The 15,794-nt window shown below is 38.6% G+C and overlaps 1 protein-coding gene across 2 annotated transcripts in view; it reads right to left on the bottom strand.

The window, feature by feature from the left end:
- Nucleotides 1-14,511, bottom strand: part of LOC145996542 (uncharacterized) — a 28,567-nt gene extending 14,056 nt beyond the window's left edge. Inside the window, exons 1-2 of one of the 2 annotated variants that reach the window (XM_083133043.1) lie at nt 14,453-14,511; nt 12,407-12,458 (exon numbers count right to left, since the gene is read on the bottom strand). In XM_083133043.1, coding sequence (XP_082989169.1) covers nt 12,407-12,421 — 15 coding nt within the window. In that variant the 5' untranslated portion in view covers nt 12,422-12,458; nt 14,453-14,511. Of the gene's footprint in view, nt 1-9,702; nt 9,767-12,406; nt 12,459-14,452 lie in introns of those variants that run through there. The other variant, XM_083133044.1, reaches the window with a different exon arrangement.
- Nucleotides 14,512-15,794: the final 1,283 nt, after the last annotated feature.

Below are 15,794 nucleotides of genomic sequence, written 5' to 3'. Positions count from 1 at the left end.
TTTTCCTATCCACAAAAAGGGTGATAAAGATAACCCTGGTAACTACCGGCCTATATCCCTTGTTCCAGTGTTTTCTAAAATTATAGAATACTGTGTAAAAAAGCAATTGACCCCTTATTTTGAACAGAATTCACTTATTAATGTAGCCCACTTTGGATTCAGATCGGGGCTATTTACTATTAATGTGGTAGAGACGGTCGTAAATGAGATAATTAATGGTTTCGAGTCTGGCTCATATACATGTACTACTTTGATAGATTTAAGTAAGGCCTTTGATACAGTTGCGCATGAAATCTTGCTTAAAAAACTAGAGTATTATGGAATAAAGGGTATTGAACAATCCCTTCTTAAGTCTTATCTCACTAATCGGCGACAGATAGTAAAATTTAATAAGAAGAAATCTGATGAGCTAGACGTTTTGTCTGGTGTCCCCCAAGGATTAGTATTAGGTCTATTTTTGTTTTTAGTTTATATGAATGACCTACCCAATTGCCTACCGTATAAAACAGCTATCTATGCTGATGACACTACCTTTATTACAAATGATCATAGTATTCTTAACCTTAGTATCAAAAATAAAGAAATGTTAAATGCTTCCTCTTTATGGTTTGAAACAAATAGCTTGGTGTTAAATACGACAGACTGAAACTCACTTTTTCTACTTAAATAACCCACCAATGCGCCTTAAATAATCAGGATTATGTTAAATTGCTTGGCATATATTTAGATACAAAATTAAACTGGTCAGTTCATACCCAGGAACTATGTAAGAAACTTGCCATTGTCTTATATGTATTGCGGAAATTAAAAAGGTCTGCAAGTGAGGAAATTATGATCTCGGTGTACTACGCTCTTTTCCATTCACACTTACTGTATGGAAATTTACTATGGGAAACTCTACAGGTGCAAAAAAAAGTCTTTAAATGGCAAAAGAAGGTTATATGTTGTATTAAAGGAGTACAGGATATGGAGTCATGTAGGGAATTCTTTAAGGAATACCGTATTATGACAGTACCCTCTATAAATATTTATCATAGTTTAATGTACATAAAGTGGCCGCGGTGGCTCAGTTGGTAACGCGTCTGACTACCATGCTAAAGGTCCCGGGTTCGATCCCCAGCCGGTTCAAATCCAGGAACTTTTCTAACGATGGAAGCAGCCCCTGCGCCCACCCATATTCGAATAACATGGGTACCTGGGGGAAACCCTGGGGGGTAAAGGCAGCCAGGGGCATGATGCTGATCACATCACCCCCACTCACGACCGGATCAAGAAAGTGTGGGGCGTTACCCCCACACCCCCTATACACCTCCATGGCATGGTGCTATGCACAGGGGAACACTTTACCTTTTTTTTATGTACATAAAGGAAAACCTCCCCAGTTTTAGGTTGCGATCTAACGTACATGACTATAATACAAGGCACAATCTGAATATAGAAATGCCATACACTAGACTACGCAAGGTAAAAAGGTAAAAAAAAAAGGTAAAGTGTTCCCCTAGACTACGCAAGACTCAACAAAATTTTAAACATAATGGAATGAGATTATTCAATTCGCTAAACACATTAATAATATATTAGTACAATATTGTGTACATATAGTGTCACAAAATTTGAAGAACACTTCCGTCAGGGCCTGTAAAATGTAAATGTCTACTCATAATGCATCACAGAGCTGTGAAATGGGATTTTGTACATGACTTGTATTGTAATCAAAATAGAGTACTATTTTCCAATTGCATTCGCTGTAATAGAACATGTAGTTTAATTTGCAAACTGTATTGTTTTATATTTTTTTATATTAACATTTATATACTTATTATGACAAAGTCTATTGCAATCATGTTGTCTAATGACTAATAAAGTATTCTATTGTATTCATACATTGACAACCTTACATTTTGGCACACAATGATGTGCTGTAGAAATTTAAATGAAAAATATAGGCTTCAACAGAACTTGAATCTGGCTCTCCCCTTACAGTAAAGCATCAACATGCGAGTACTGAAAATAGGAATTGTAGCTTTCCTGGCGATGTGATTTGAACAAACGTTCTCAAGTTATCACACAGGTTAAAGTTGATGTGAGTCCATTTTGAGTGCATGCATTGCTCCCATCATCAGGGTGTGTAGAATTTGAGACCAGTGTTAAGTTATATGTAGGAACGTGAAGTTTTAGTTTTATTTTACCTAACTTTCGATGTTATTTTTTACTGCAATTCGGAGTTATTTTACATGCATTTTTCCTGTTCCTTCTAAGCTAAAGATATACACATAGCTTTAGATCTGGAAAATTCAGACAAATTTTAGCTAAATCACAAAAAAATATGGCTTACCTTTGTGAGAAATTACAAAATATCTTCCATTTGGAAAACTATTTCATCTCATCAGACACTAAATATGAAATGTTTATCGAATGATAACACCCAAATTTTTTAACACAATCATACACATCAAGTTTCCGTAACAATGCCAAAAAATCCCTCCGCAACCTCAGAACACCGTTTTGTGTACACACACATATATGACTACCCCCTTCCCAAACACAACAGATGCTTCTCACTGAAAAATTTACCATTCTTACAAAATTTCCCATCTGGGAATATACCCCCAAGCAAGTTCTATTTCACGACAAGGTTAAACACTGCCAGTTATGTCTGCACCAAACTGCAATAAATGAGGCGTGACAATATCTTTTGAATCGAACTATCACGAGTTAGACTACAAATGACAGATCTAATAGCACTTCAGGTAGTTCTTTTTTAATAGAAGTGTTATCCCCAGTTTATGATGTATATTCATGACATTTTTTGCGTTATTCTGAAAAACAGCACAATTTACACCGAAAACGTGCCTCCTTTATCTACCCAAATACATTTTAAACACTTTCTTCCACAACTTTTCGGTGTTATCGCTAAAACAAAAACTTCACGTCCCTAGTTATATGTGTTATTGTGGAGGGAGCCGGAACTTGGATCTGTCCTGTTATTGGCTCGTTCTGGATCCTAGTGTTTTATTGGCAGATGTCATGCTTTTGAAGATATGCGAGTTCCATGCATGACTAAGCTGGAGTCCCACGTCCATGTTGAGATTCCTGCTTTCCCATGAAATGGCTATGGCTTTCTTTATTCTTCTGTCTCAGAAACTGGCACATTTGGTTGTGATCTTGGTCTTCAAACAAAATCCACTTCTCCACAAAAGCTCAACATCCACTAATAAAACACCAAGATCCAGAACAAGCCAATCACAGACAGAACCTAAGCTCCACCCCCACTCCACTCTCACACCTAACTTTGCACTGGTCTCCCAATTCAACAACCCTGATGATGAGAGCAATGTACGAGGTGTATTCGTAAAGTAAGTACCGTTGGCAAATATTGCCGCTGTAGTGCTGCAGTCGCGACCGTGTGAGTTCTCACTGACGTCCTTCATCCGTTAGTAAGCCACAGGCAGTCGTGGGAGCAGGTCATGCTTTTCCTTCGTAGGTTTATGAAGGTTTGAAATGTTCAAGAAAATCAATCGGCCCGCTGACTGTGAAGTCCGGTCTGTGATTCGTTTTCTCAATGCAAGAAACGTGAAACCGGTAGACATCCACCGTCAACTGTGAGAGGTCTTTATTTTTGATGTTTAAAGAAGGTCGTGAGACAGTTCACGATGAGCCAAGGAGCAGTCGGCCATCTGTTGTGACCGAGAATTTGGTGCGTGCGGTCAACGTGGAAATTCGTGAAAACACGACGCTTCACAATATCGTCGCTTTCCATGAAATTTCCACAAATTTCAAGAAAACAGTCCTCTACAAAATTGTGACAGATCGCCTGGAATATCGAAAATTGTGGTCAGCGTTTCGACGAGGATGATGTCGTCGAAGCAGGAGTGCATGGATGGCTTTCATCACAGGCGGACACATTCTATGACGATGGGATACAAAAACCAGTGCCACGCTATGACAAATGCTTGAAAAATGGTGGAAACTACGTAGAAAAGTAGTTTAAGGTCAGTAGAATGCAGTGCAAATAAAAAAAAGTACAAAACTATTTTACTTTATTTCTTACACCCTTTCGGTACTTACTTTCCGAATACGCCTCGTATGTGCTCAAAACGTTGGCTGCTAACATCAACTAAACGACGAATCACACGGAACTGGATTGAGATTAGAAATGCCCTAGTTTGTGTTGGACTGGTTTTGATGATTGGCCCGTGTTCTAATTGCTACTGATTTCTCTGCTCAAACAGCCAATCAGAGTTAAGTTTGGTTATATGAAGATAATTTGTGAGTTTGGAAAGAGAAAGTTTCTTGCCTGTGGATTACAAGTAGTGTTTGCTGCTCAATGAAAGAAAAGAACAGAGATACTGTGCATTCGGGTTCATTAATATTTAGGAATTTATCCAAAGCGATGAGATTTATACATGACAAATGTGATAGCCAATAATGAAAACCCTTATTATTATCAATGAATGCTGCGAATTTCATTCTAGTTTTTGGACTTTTAACCACTGTTATTTTTTAAAAGAGATTTACCTACATTTCGGAGGCTGAATCTGCCTCCATCTTCAGGGTAGTGTGTAGTTTGTTAGATCATATAAATGGTCTATAAATGGTTGTCTTGGAGGATTATTCTTGGTGGCCTAGGCTCCACCACGTCTGTCGGTGACAAGGACCTATATACTGTCTGGCTGCCTTAGCTGAGACCATGGACGGAAGTGCGCATGCGCCAACTGGATGCTTTCAGTGACTAAATAGGGGTGACTGAGCTTTGGACAGGACGCAGGTGCTTAAAAATCGTCTGTTGTAGGAACAGCAATGAAGTTTCAACGTAGTACCATCACCACCAAAATACATACAGAGATGTTTACGAATTATGTAAGGGTTAGGTAAGCCCCAGTCATATACTATATCAGCGAACAGAACATATCAGGAAAGTATTCATATCGTCACATTAGTAGATAAACATGTTTGTAAAGCAGTAGCTTTATTTTAGATCATTCAATTAAATTGATCTTCTTAGTAAATATTATAATTAGCACACATGTACACAACATTAATCAGGATAGTATTCAATAATAATAATATTGTTGTATATAGTATTATAAATATAAATGTAGTAACATTTGTGACATTTTCTAGCATAACGAGGGGCCAAAATGTCCCAATTTTCCTCATTCCACTTCGAAACTGTTTGTTGCCAATTGTAAGAGCCATCACAAATCACAAACACAACACAGAAAGTGGTAATAAACACAACAAGCAAACCCTCACAAGCGAAATACCACATCGTAGTTCGGCCAGTGCTTCTCCCTGCTTCCCCTCTCGCATTTGGAATCGTCCTTTCCAGGTAGTTTTGTCTTCCTTGGCCGGACTGTATACATAAAGTTGCCAGGTAGGATTATCAGTGGCCCAGGCTCCACTTCGTCAGATGACCACGTCAAGGTTACGATCAAGACTTTGTGTGGCACCATTAGGTTTCCACCTTGATCCCCGGGGACTGGACTGCCCCGGATTGCATGTTATGTAAAGCGGGGTTGGTGTGCAATGTATATGAATAGTCTATAGAGACTATGCATGAGATCTTATGTGTGTGGAGGGATAGTGTCCGAATTGTGTACCCTGGTCCCGTTGTTGTTTATGATTTTTGTAGTTTGTATTTCATGTATGAACATACATACCAGAGCTCATTTAAAAGCTTGTTGAGTGCACCTTGATTACCATACTTTCAAGTCAATTTAAGGTCCACAAATACTTTTATTTTAATTTCTTAATTCAATTCGCTCGTCCATCTTTTTAGCTTGTCTACTCTGCGCAAAGCCTTGTGGGAACAAAAGCATACTGACAAGTACAGTAAGAAGTATCGTGTGAGGCAAAAACTATCTAGTCCAGCGCCAACTAGGTCATTCCTACTGGAAATCCAGTTCGGGCTTTAACCAGACTGATAACCCGAGAACACTTGTTCGAAACTGAGCAGTGGTCTGTCAAGTATGCATTTGTCTGTCATACAACTTGCTCTTGGCACCTAATTTTCCCTCATAAAATTCAAACTAATGGGTGTAATACAGGGAAATTTGACAAGGGCACCTTGGTGTACGAGATGACGATTTTGTACCTCGTGTTGAAAGCGATCACCATTGGTATCAAGGCATGCCTGAACATGGATAAATTTCATCCCTTCCTTTGTTCCTAAGTGTCACCAAAAAGAAACGTACAATGAATCCGTATTCATGCATGTGTTTATACTAATGACGATCACTTTCAATCTTTGCTACAAGATCATCTCGCTTCTCAGACACTAAGGTATGTCCTTGTCAAATTTCAATGAATTACCTAGATTAGTTTGAATGTCATAAGGGAAAATTACGGGCCAAGAACAAGTGAAACACCCTGTATACACTAAGAATGCTTAATTTTTTAATAGAGTGCAATAAATTAAGGCCACAGTTCCGAATGTGTAATGATGTCTTGCAACTTGCACATGAAAAATTCATTTAGAATACTGGGAATGACTGTGGAAGCAAACTTGAAGTTTGTAGAAACTAATTTCCCTGTTTAAAGATGCAAACAGTATTAACTAGCGAACAACTCTGCTAACCTCTGTAAACTTCCCTCTCCCCCCTCAAGAAAGTTAAATATTTTGCATGGTTTACGAAGATTTTATTGTTTATGAATGTTTACAGTCGTTTTTGGCTTGTAGAAATGGGTTATTGTGAAGCAAAGTACGTATGTTACCTTGAAGCAGACCTGCCCGAAGGCTTCATGCAAGTGAATATAGCACCCAACATGGCATTCCAGAACATTAGGAAGGATTGTTAGGTTTGGGACTGATGAATTCTTTCACTATTTTAGTGTACATACATACAGTTTTTACTAACAAAAGTAGCAAAAATAATCCAAAATGGCATGATTTTACTTATGAGGGCTGCCGTACTTTGGGATCAAATATCTCCGTTACTTGCGATTTCCATGCACTGGAACCAAGTTTATGTCACGTAAAACACCGAAATCTGTCAATTAAAATAAAATTTGACATAATTCTCGAGGGTGTGCAGTACGTCAATGGACCCACAACTCTCGTCATGGAAAGTAAGTTACGTTAGTTGCTATGCTCGTAAGTTACTGCTGTCTGAAGCATTCTTTTTATATGAAAAATGTTGTAATAAATGGCAGACCCAAAAGAAAAAGTGAAAATATTAAGATAAACAAATGTAGCAATCCCAACCTACTTGAAATGCGCATACCCATCTAAATAACAGCAGCATAGTTAAGTGCCTACAAGCATAATGTTGAGAGAACCGAACATGACTTGCCTAACCTACTCATATAAGTACATGGAATTGTAATTATGAAATCAACATGCATAAAAACACAATAGAAAAACTATTCAGTACCTGCTTATAAACTGAACATGAATAAAACACTGGTATTATGGCGATATTGGAATTACACCATTTGAACTTGAGCCTGTTTGTTTTTACAAGTACCATTACTGCCTACAAAATTCAAATTCCGATTCTAATGTTACTTAACCCTTCTTCTTCAATTAAACCTCATGCTTCCGGAGATATGGTCTCACGTCTTATCAACTTATATATATATATATCAGTAGTGGTCAGTGTGCAAAGTAATGAGGGTATGCCGGGGATTCCCCCCCCCCCACAAAAACATTTTATTACCGTCAAAAGAAAAATAGTTTCATCCCTGACAGGGATGTTTTTATCCCCTCAAAGAAATTAGAAATGAAAGGATATACCATACAATTTCTTAAATATGTAATGGACACAACTGAAAAATAATCCACGTCCACCACATTGCGCTACGATGCCAGTGGTCCAAATGAAAGGAAAGTGAAGTAAAATAAGCCAAATCAATTATTCGTGTCTATTCACTGGTGTATGCAGAGGAGGAAGGGGAGGAGGTCAGATGAGGCTACAAACCCCTCTGAAATTTTGAGAAAATAGAAATTTTCAAATAAAAGTAGGAAAGAACAAAACAAAATGGTAAATGTATACCTTCCTTAAAATGAGCCACGATTAATATTTTTATAGTGAAAAGTTAAAAAAATATGAAATATCATTGTTTGCTGCCCCCTCCCCCTACAAAGCAGCTATATACTATCCACCTCTACAATACCTGCCTCTGAAACAAAATCCTACATATGCCATGCAGAAAAGTATGGAGCCTTGTCGACTAAACAAGGGCCCTTTTGAAATTGATTAACCTCAATGCATAGGTATAGGTAAAAAGGACACTGAGTTTGAACCTGGTAATGGAAATTTGGATAAGTTTTTGGTGTTACTAGTTCAACAGATCGGCCCAAGTTCCTTTTGTTTTATTGCGATATCATCATGTTACGAATGCAATTTCAATTTGCATCTGTTAACACATACTTTGGAGTTTTAGCAATTACTTATGATTTTGTTCAATATATGCTGTCGTAGTTAGGTTAGGCAGGCCAGGTTTGGCTCTCCTAGCATTAAAATAAAGTCCCTAAATGAATTCTACTAAGATTCCGATTTACTTGTACATTCATTCTCACTAGTCTACGATACTTACAGTCCCTTGTCAAGAGAAAATACAATGTCCATGGGAAGCTTGTATGCTTGGGTAAGGTAAATTTTACGTTGTCATTTTTTTTTTCTCTCTCCAACAAAAATCTTTCTTTTCGCAATCCAAACAGTATTCATTACTTTAAGGGAGGTTCAAAGTTCGTGTGACAATGATTGCCAAAATTCTACGATAATTAGTCTTCCTGCTAGGAGAAATTGAAAAAATCATAAAACAATCGGAACCCTTACTGATAGCTCATTTTGTGTACAAGTTAGGGTTCTAATGTACAAATTTGGGTAAACTTTCCGTATCCGGAAAACGGATTTCTTAAAATTTACAGAAGAAATTAGTTACCGAATGCAGTTTCTTTAGACGTGTGAAAGTTCGGGGAAGTGTTTTCTCGTATCTTTCATTGAATTTTGCCAGTAAATCATCTAGTTTTCGATATAAATGTGAGACCGATGCACGAAAGCTGTTGCATCCATTTCCTTCCAGCCGGATGTTGCCTGTGTGTGATGACGTAATCCCGGTCAGTGTTTCCAAACAAGTGTTTTTGTAACTGAAGAAGGTACGTTTCCGCAAATGGTTTGTGGGGCTAAGTAGGTATTTTTGGGTGGAGTGGGGTGGAAACACTGCATGCCGACTACGGTAGTAAAACTGTTACCACCATTTAGCATGTTACTGAAGGGAAAAAGAAACTAAAAAAACTTACTTCATACATCGGAAATATAGATTGTTTCCGTGAAAAAAGCAAAATGCCACCTTCAGCAATGTTTCTCAATGCAGAATACGTAAATAGGAATATGGAAAGTGACAAATAGAGAGTTTCAGGCATGTTCCAGACACGGAAAGTTTACCCAAATTTGCATACACAAAAAAAAAAAAAAAAAAAAAACTTTCCAAAACGAAATCACAAATAAGCCACTGAGTGGGTCAATGGCACCTGCAGGGCAGGGAGGGCACTTACTTTGCCTCACCCGAGATTTCTATTAAAAAAATCACGTAATTCAAGTGGTACAATTTACAGGCTGTCAGTTACAGCAAATAACGGTAACCCCCATAGTAAAGTAGTACCCAAAATATGAAATCTCACCATGTCCCTGAGAATGGTAACACTTTACTATAGGGGTGACAGACTTCTTACTTTTTACAGGAGAAAATACTTACGCAAATCATTTTCTGTAGCGTTGTGGAAGTTCTTGAATGTAGTTTTGATCCATTTTAATGTGAATGTGTGTTGTTTTCTGTGAAAATCTCTGCCGCCTGCATGAGAGCACAGACGTAAACCACGTAGTCAGTGTTTCAAACTCGCCGTGTTTTCACTAGAACATGATGTGCCAAGTATTTTTATTTTCTTTTTAACTATGTTTGCCTAACCTAACCTTATGGAAAATGATTTGTGGGGCTAACGTGAAAGTTTGAGAGTTATTAGCATAATTTCAAATCCGGGCACAAAAGTAGGTATTTTCTGGTGAACAAGGTTGCAACACTGCATAAATCGACAAAACACTCTCACAACGCGTGATGAACCAGTACGCTATCGCCATAATGTGCGATACAGAATTGAAATAATGAGTAACAGTAAGTACTTGTAAATGTAAGAAATACACATTATTTTCGTTAGAAATTCATTATTTCACCTAAAGAAAGGTTCCGCATTCCAGAATAGTACGTTAGCAATGTAAAAAAGTGCGAAATAAATGATTTGGTAACAGTTTCATAGATTGGAGACACATTAAAATCGCATATTTTGTGTTTCGCATGGTTCGTACTTACCAATTGTGTATTGCGGAACATAGTTCAAGGTGCCATTATGCTTTTTACACTAAATCAAACGCAATTTTTCACGTTCTGAGTGTTTTTTTTTTATTCCTTTCTTCGCTTCCGGAACACACAATATGGCAGGCACATCTTGACTCACGTTATGGGTATGCAGTGTTTCAACCTTCTTCACCAAAAAATAACTACTATCGTGTTCGTCACCAGTGGAAATTATACATTATGCATGGGTATCTGACGGATAGCCCCACGAACCATTTCCGATAAGGTAAGGTTAGGTTTGGTTACGTTAGGCAAGCATAGGAAAAAAAGGAGGTTGAAACACTGACAGGGGCTAACGTCATCATACGTACGCAGCATCTGGTTGTCGTAGGGCAAGCAAATGAAAGCAATGGCAATTGTGCGTCGGTGAGATATTTCTCTTGAAAAATACATGATTTCCCGGTCAAATATATTCCACGATGAAAGAAAATACCTCGACGAAAGTTGTAAAACTTGGGAGAAAGTCATTTCTGTTAGTAGTTTCTTGTGTAAAATTGAAGAAATGTGTCTCCGATCTATGAAACTGTGGTAAGAATTTCAATATAGAGAAAGTCTCCAATTTCGTTAATTTTCGGTAAACTAACTAATTTTGGCCTCCTAATCACGAATCTGTTGTAAAAAACCGGGGGTCACGTCTGGAAATTGTACATTTTGATGAAAGATTGTTCGTTAGCGCCAAAAACCATTCACGGGTAGCCCCACAAACCATTGACGTTAGCCCCAAAAAACATCCACGGGTAGCCCCACAAACCATTGACGTTAGCCCCACAAACCAACCACGGGTAGCCCCACAAACCAACCACGGGTAGCCCCACAAACCATTCACACGAGGTTAGGTTAGGCCTGTTAGGTTAGGTTCCATTAGCACTCATTTCACCCCAAAATTCATCGAAAAAATAGGGATCCTACTAGAATTGAACATCATAAATCATTTTCTTGGAAAACAACAGCGTGGTTGGACACAGCGACAGAAGATTACATTTTTGTTCGTAAAACTACGCATATACACCTATATATAAAAAAAATTCAATCGGCTTTTTTCAAATTTTCAGACGTGACCCCCGGTTTTTGGTATAATTTAACAATACAGGGAATTTCTCCATTTTGTTTGAAATTCGGCATACTCACTAATTTTGGCCCCCTAATCACGAATCTGCAGTCAAAATTTGGCGATCACGTATAAATTTGGCGCTTATTTGGGGGCAGGTGAATCCGGCCAATTTCTAACATGCCCTTAACAGGGAGTCTATAGATATAGGCGGGGAGCCGGAGCGGAGGCAATGCGCGATAGCGGTTGGGGGCGGTAGGTCGATTACCCCAGGGGCGGAGCCCGGAACCGGCGGGAAATTTGGAAATCGAGGGTGTGGAAATAAGAACTTAATTTCGATTATTTTGCTATTTCCACGTGTGAGCGTCAAATTTTAACTGCAGATTCGTGATTAGGGGGCCAAAATTAGTGAGTATGCCGAATTTCAAACAAAATGGAGAAATTCCCGGTATTGTAAAATCGCTCCCGGTTTTTTTCAAGATTCGTGATTAGGTCAAAATTTGTTAGTATACCGAAAATTAACAAAATTAGAGACTTTCTCTATATTGTAAATTCGCTCCGAAACTGTTACCGAACAACAGTAAGTACTCGTTAATGTAAGAAATAGACATTATTTTCGTTAGAAATTCATTATTTCACCTAAATAAATGTTCGCAATGCAGAATAGTACGTTAGCAATGTAAAAAATTGCAAAATAAATCATTGATAGGTGTCTCTGGTATAGTAAAGTCGTACCGAATGATGGTATTTATAGGTGTCACTCCCATAGTAAAGTAGTACCCAAATAACTTCTACGTACAACAAAATATGAAATCTCACTATGTCCCTGAGAAAAAATCCTGCAGGCGGCCTTGGAGTGTGCAGGGCATCCCACCCCAAAGCAAAAAGTTTTATTAGCGCATGGTAATAGTACACATTCTGAAACATGAACACAGCATTCTTACAAAATTACAAAAGTAGTCAATGATTAAGCCTAAATGATACACCAGCAGCGCTCAGTACCTCAATTGCGAACATTCTTAAGCCTAAATGATACACGAGCAGTGCTCAAAGCCAGCGTTGCCAGGTCAGATTTTCAAAAATCGGGAGATCGTGCCCTGAAAAATCAGGAGATCTGCTTAAAAAATCAGAAGAACTAATAATAGCGGATTATCAACGTTCTGGGGGGGGGGGGTAGAATGGGAAAAGCTTTCCACTATCATTATTGAACGTTAATTATTAATTTTAGATGTCAAAAGATAAATTTATTACTGTTATCTCTATGCTGTTATGCCAATATAAATTTTATTATGAATTTGCACTTCAAAGGGTACGATTTGTGGGTATGATAACCCCACCCATTTAATTGACCTAAGGTAAAGGTACAGTTTCCCCCAACCAGTGGCGACGATCGGGTGCCAAAACTGAGGTGAGGTGCAAGGATTGCCCCCCCCCCCCCCCTAATCGCCGGCATTGCCCCAACACTTTGCAAAAAGCTGTTTCATTACTGGAAAAAATCCGACCTCCATTTTCTGTTCATTTCTCAGAAATATTCGAAAATAAATGGTTTTGACTCTGCGTGGATTTCTGTACTTGACGTTTAAAACTTTATGGAAGCATTTCGTGATTTTTGTGTTAACTAAGATTTAGAGCTTCAGCCACTACGCATTCGGGGATACATATTTTCAAATACTCTACCTGATAACTCCTTAGATTGCTTATATTTAAAACTAGCCAAAGTTACAAGATGTAATTTTTTTAACAACACATTCAAAGCATACTCACATTAATGGTAATGGAGGAGGGCTATCATGCCTGAACCCCCGAAATATCCTCAAATTAAAACTTTTATTTCAATCACGGAAGGTAACCAACCAGTATTGGACAGATTGGTTAATTGATTTGGTTCTATTTTACTTCGAATCTGCCACTTTCGTCTAATCGTAAAGATGTGAAATCGATGAAGGGACACTCGCAAAGAGCTCCCATGCCCAGTCCGGGATTCGAACCCGTGTCCCAGTATTAGACAAGTCGCAGGTTTTTCTTCAACTTTTTCCCCAGTTACTCCAGACAATGTAAATTTTAATTAAATCAGCTTTTTGCATTCGAGGATTACCTAGTATAAAATCGGGAAAGAGAATTTCTACCGTCACAGTATTGATTGTGTATAAAGGGACATAAGAGCAATTGTAGTGGTAGTTACGCTCAGAAATAGCTTAAAAAAACAACGCTCTAAAAACATGAACTATTATTTCTAAGTTAAGAGATGATTAAGAAGAAATAAAACTGCGACGTATAAGTTTGCAACAGCAGTTTACTAAGCCGACCTCCGTGGCTGAGTGGTTAGCACAATGCTATGACATCAGGGATCCCGTCTCGGGATCGAATCTCGGCCTGGGCATGGTTGTCCCTTCATTAATTTCATCTTATCATCAGTCATCCTTGTCTTCGCGATTAGCCAAAAGTGGAAGAAATGCGCAGAAAAATAAACCAAATCAATCAATCGACAGTTTACTAAGAGCTCTTATAACCATAAACTTTGGTTGCATTTGTAATGTGGACTTCCTTTTTTATCAGAATTAAAAACCTGAACCTGTATCTAGCATTTGCTTCAATAAACACTACTATAAAACTGAATACTTGTTCGTATGTGTGGGTGGCAACATTGGCATTTAGTTGTAACCAGTTTTCAGTTGCCTCCCCTTTGACAAAAACCGCACCAGGGGGAAAGTTTAGACACCCTCTTCTTGGACTCCCAATGCACGAAGCCGTGCGTCTTTCCCAATATCATCAAGCCTGGTATGACCCTCCTGCCCAACCTCTCTTCCTCTCTCTCTCTCTCTCTCTCTCTGCGGAATATTCATGGGTCTTTGCATTCCACCAGCTGAATATGTAAATTTTTAATCAACTTTCGATTTTTTTTAATAATTGTTCATTATAAATATTTAAGAAAGCAAAAAATCAGGAGATTTCCACATTTTCTTGAAACTTGTCAGGAGATCAGTAGATCCTGCTGAAAATCAGGAATTCTCCTGCGAAATCAGTAGACCTGGCAACACTGCTCAAAGCACAAATTTGAAATCGACAACACGATTCCTTGACCAAGAGCGCCTTGTATCTTGACAAAGAGAGATGTCAATCAAGCCAGTGTTGCCAGGTCAGATATTTAAAAATCTGACGATTGTTCTTCGAGAAACCGGGCTCAACCTGTTAAATTTTATGGTCCATTGCGGGTGTGTGCAGGATCCCGAAAAGTCGGGACCGGGGATAGGAAAAAAAAATTCCAATCCCGATCCTGACTTCGGGAAATGACTTCCCGACTTTTTGGGACCCAATCGTCATTTTAAAAAGTCGTTAATTCTCGACGTCTTCTCCATTGCAAGTGTCTCGAAGTTATCGGCAATTGTTAGTTTTTATTCCAGAAATGCAAAAATAGAAATGTAGAATTTGAGATTTCCAATCTTCGGGAAATTTCGAACATTTCCCGACGGGAAATTGACATTTCCACTACCTTTTTAGAGACCATTTTTGAAATCTTCACCGTCGACCAATAACCCCTGCAATTTCCCACGTTCATGTGCGTTCATTTGGTTAGGTTATAGAAGGGGAAGCTATATTTAAACCTCGGTGCGCTTGGAAATTGCAGTTGCGTCGGCGGTCAATAGATGGCGAGGCCGTCTTTTTTTGCTGTTTCCAGGGAAAGTTGGAGTCACAAATGGGTCGGTGAATTTTCACTGGTGGCTTGACAAGAGGGGACATAGTTGTCCGTTACCAACTTTGTTATGACGCAATGTTTCTTTTCACAACAATTATGTTTTTTCTTTCTTCTATTCTAGTGCAATCGCGTTTGCAGAAAATAAGAGCAAATAACTGATTTGGAAGCGCGAGGCCCTGTGCGGTGGCACGCGTCGCACACCCCTAACGGTGACCCGGGTTATGACCAGTGATGTGCGTCTACGCGTAAACAACAATAGTCTACATTCTACACGTAGTCGTGAGGCAAGAGTGGTACTTTTAGCATAAAACACTAGAATATTTCTTATCTTAGGTTTCTTCCTAGGTGAGAAATTGTTCGATTTTGGGAGAAAGAGTATGAAACGTTCTCCTCACACATCAGCAACGGATACGCAGTATAATTTTGTTTTACTTTCACGGCGCCCTTTGCTAAGTTATCATCTTTCGCCATGTTGTATACATAGATTACGTAATCTACGTGTATAAAATAGTCTACGTGTAGAATGTAGACTATTGTTGTTTACGCGTAGACGCACATCACTGGTTATGACACACGTAGGGTGACCAGACGTCCTCTTTTATCCAGACATGTCCTCCTTTTTAGATGTCTGTCCGGCGTCCGGGCGGATTTTTTAGAATTCTGTCAATGTCCTCCTTTTTTGGAAAGAGCAAACCA

This window comes from Lepisma saccharinum, chromosome 12 (assembly GCF_977018435.1).
Source record: "Lepisma saccharinum chromosome 12, izLepSacc3.1, whole genome shotgun sequence".
Taxonomy (NCBI): Eukaryota; Metazoa; Arthropoda; class Insecta; order Zygentoma; family Lepismatidae; genus Lepisma; species Lepisma saccharinum.
Note: the sequence above shows the minus strand (reverse complement) of the source record. Positions and strands in the feature narration are given on the sequence as shown.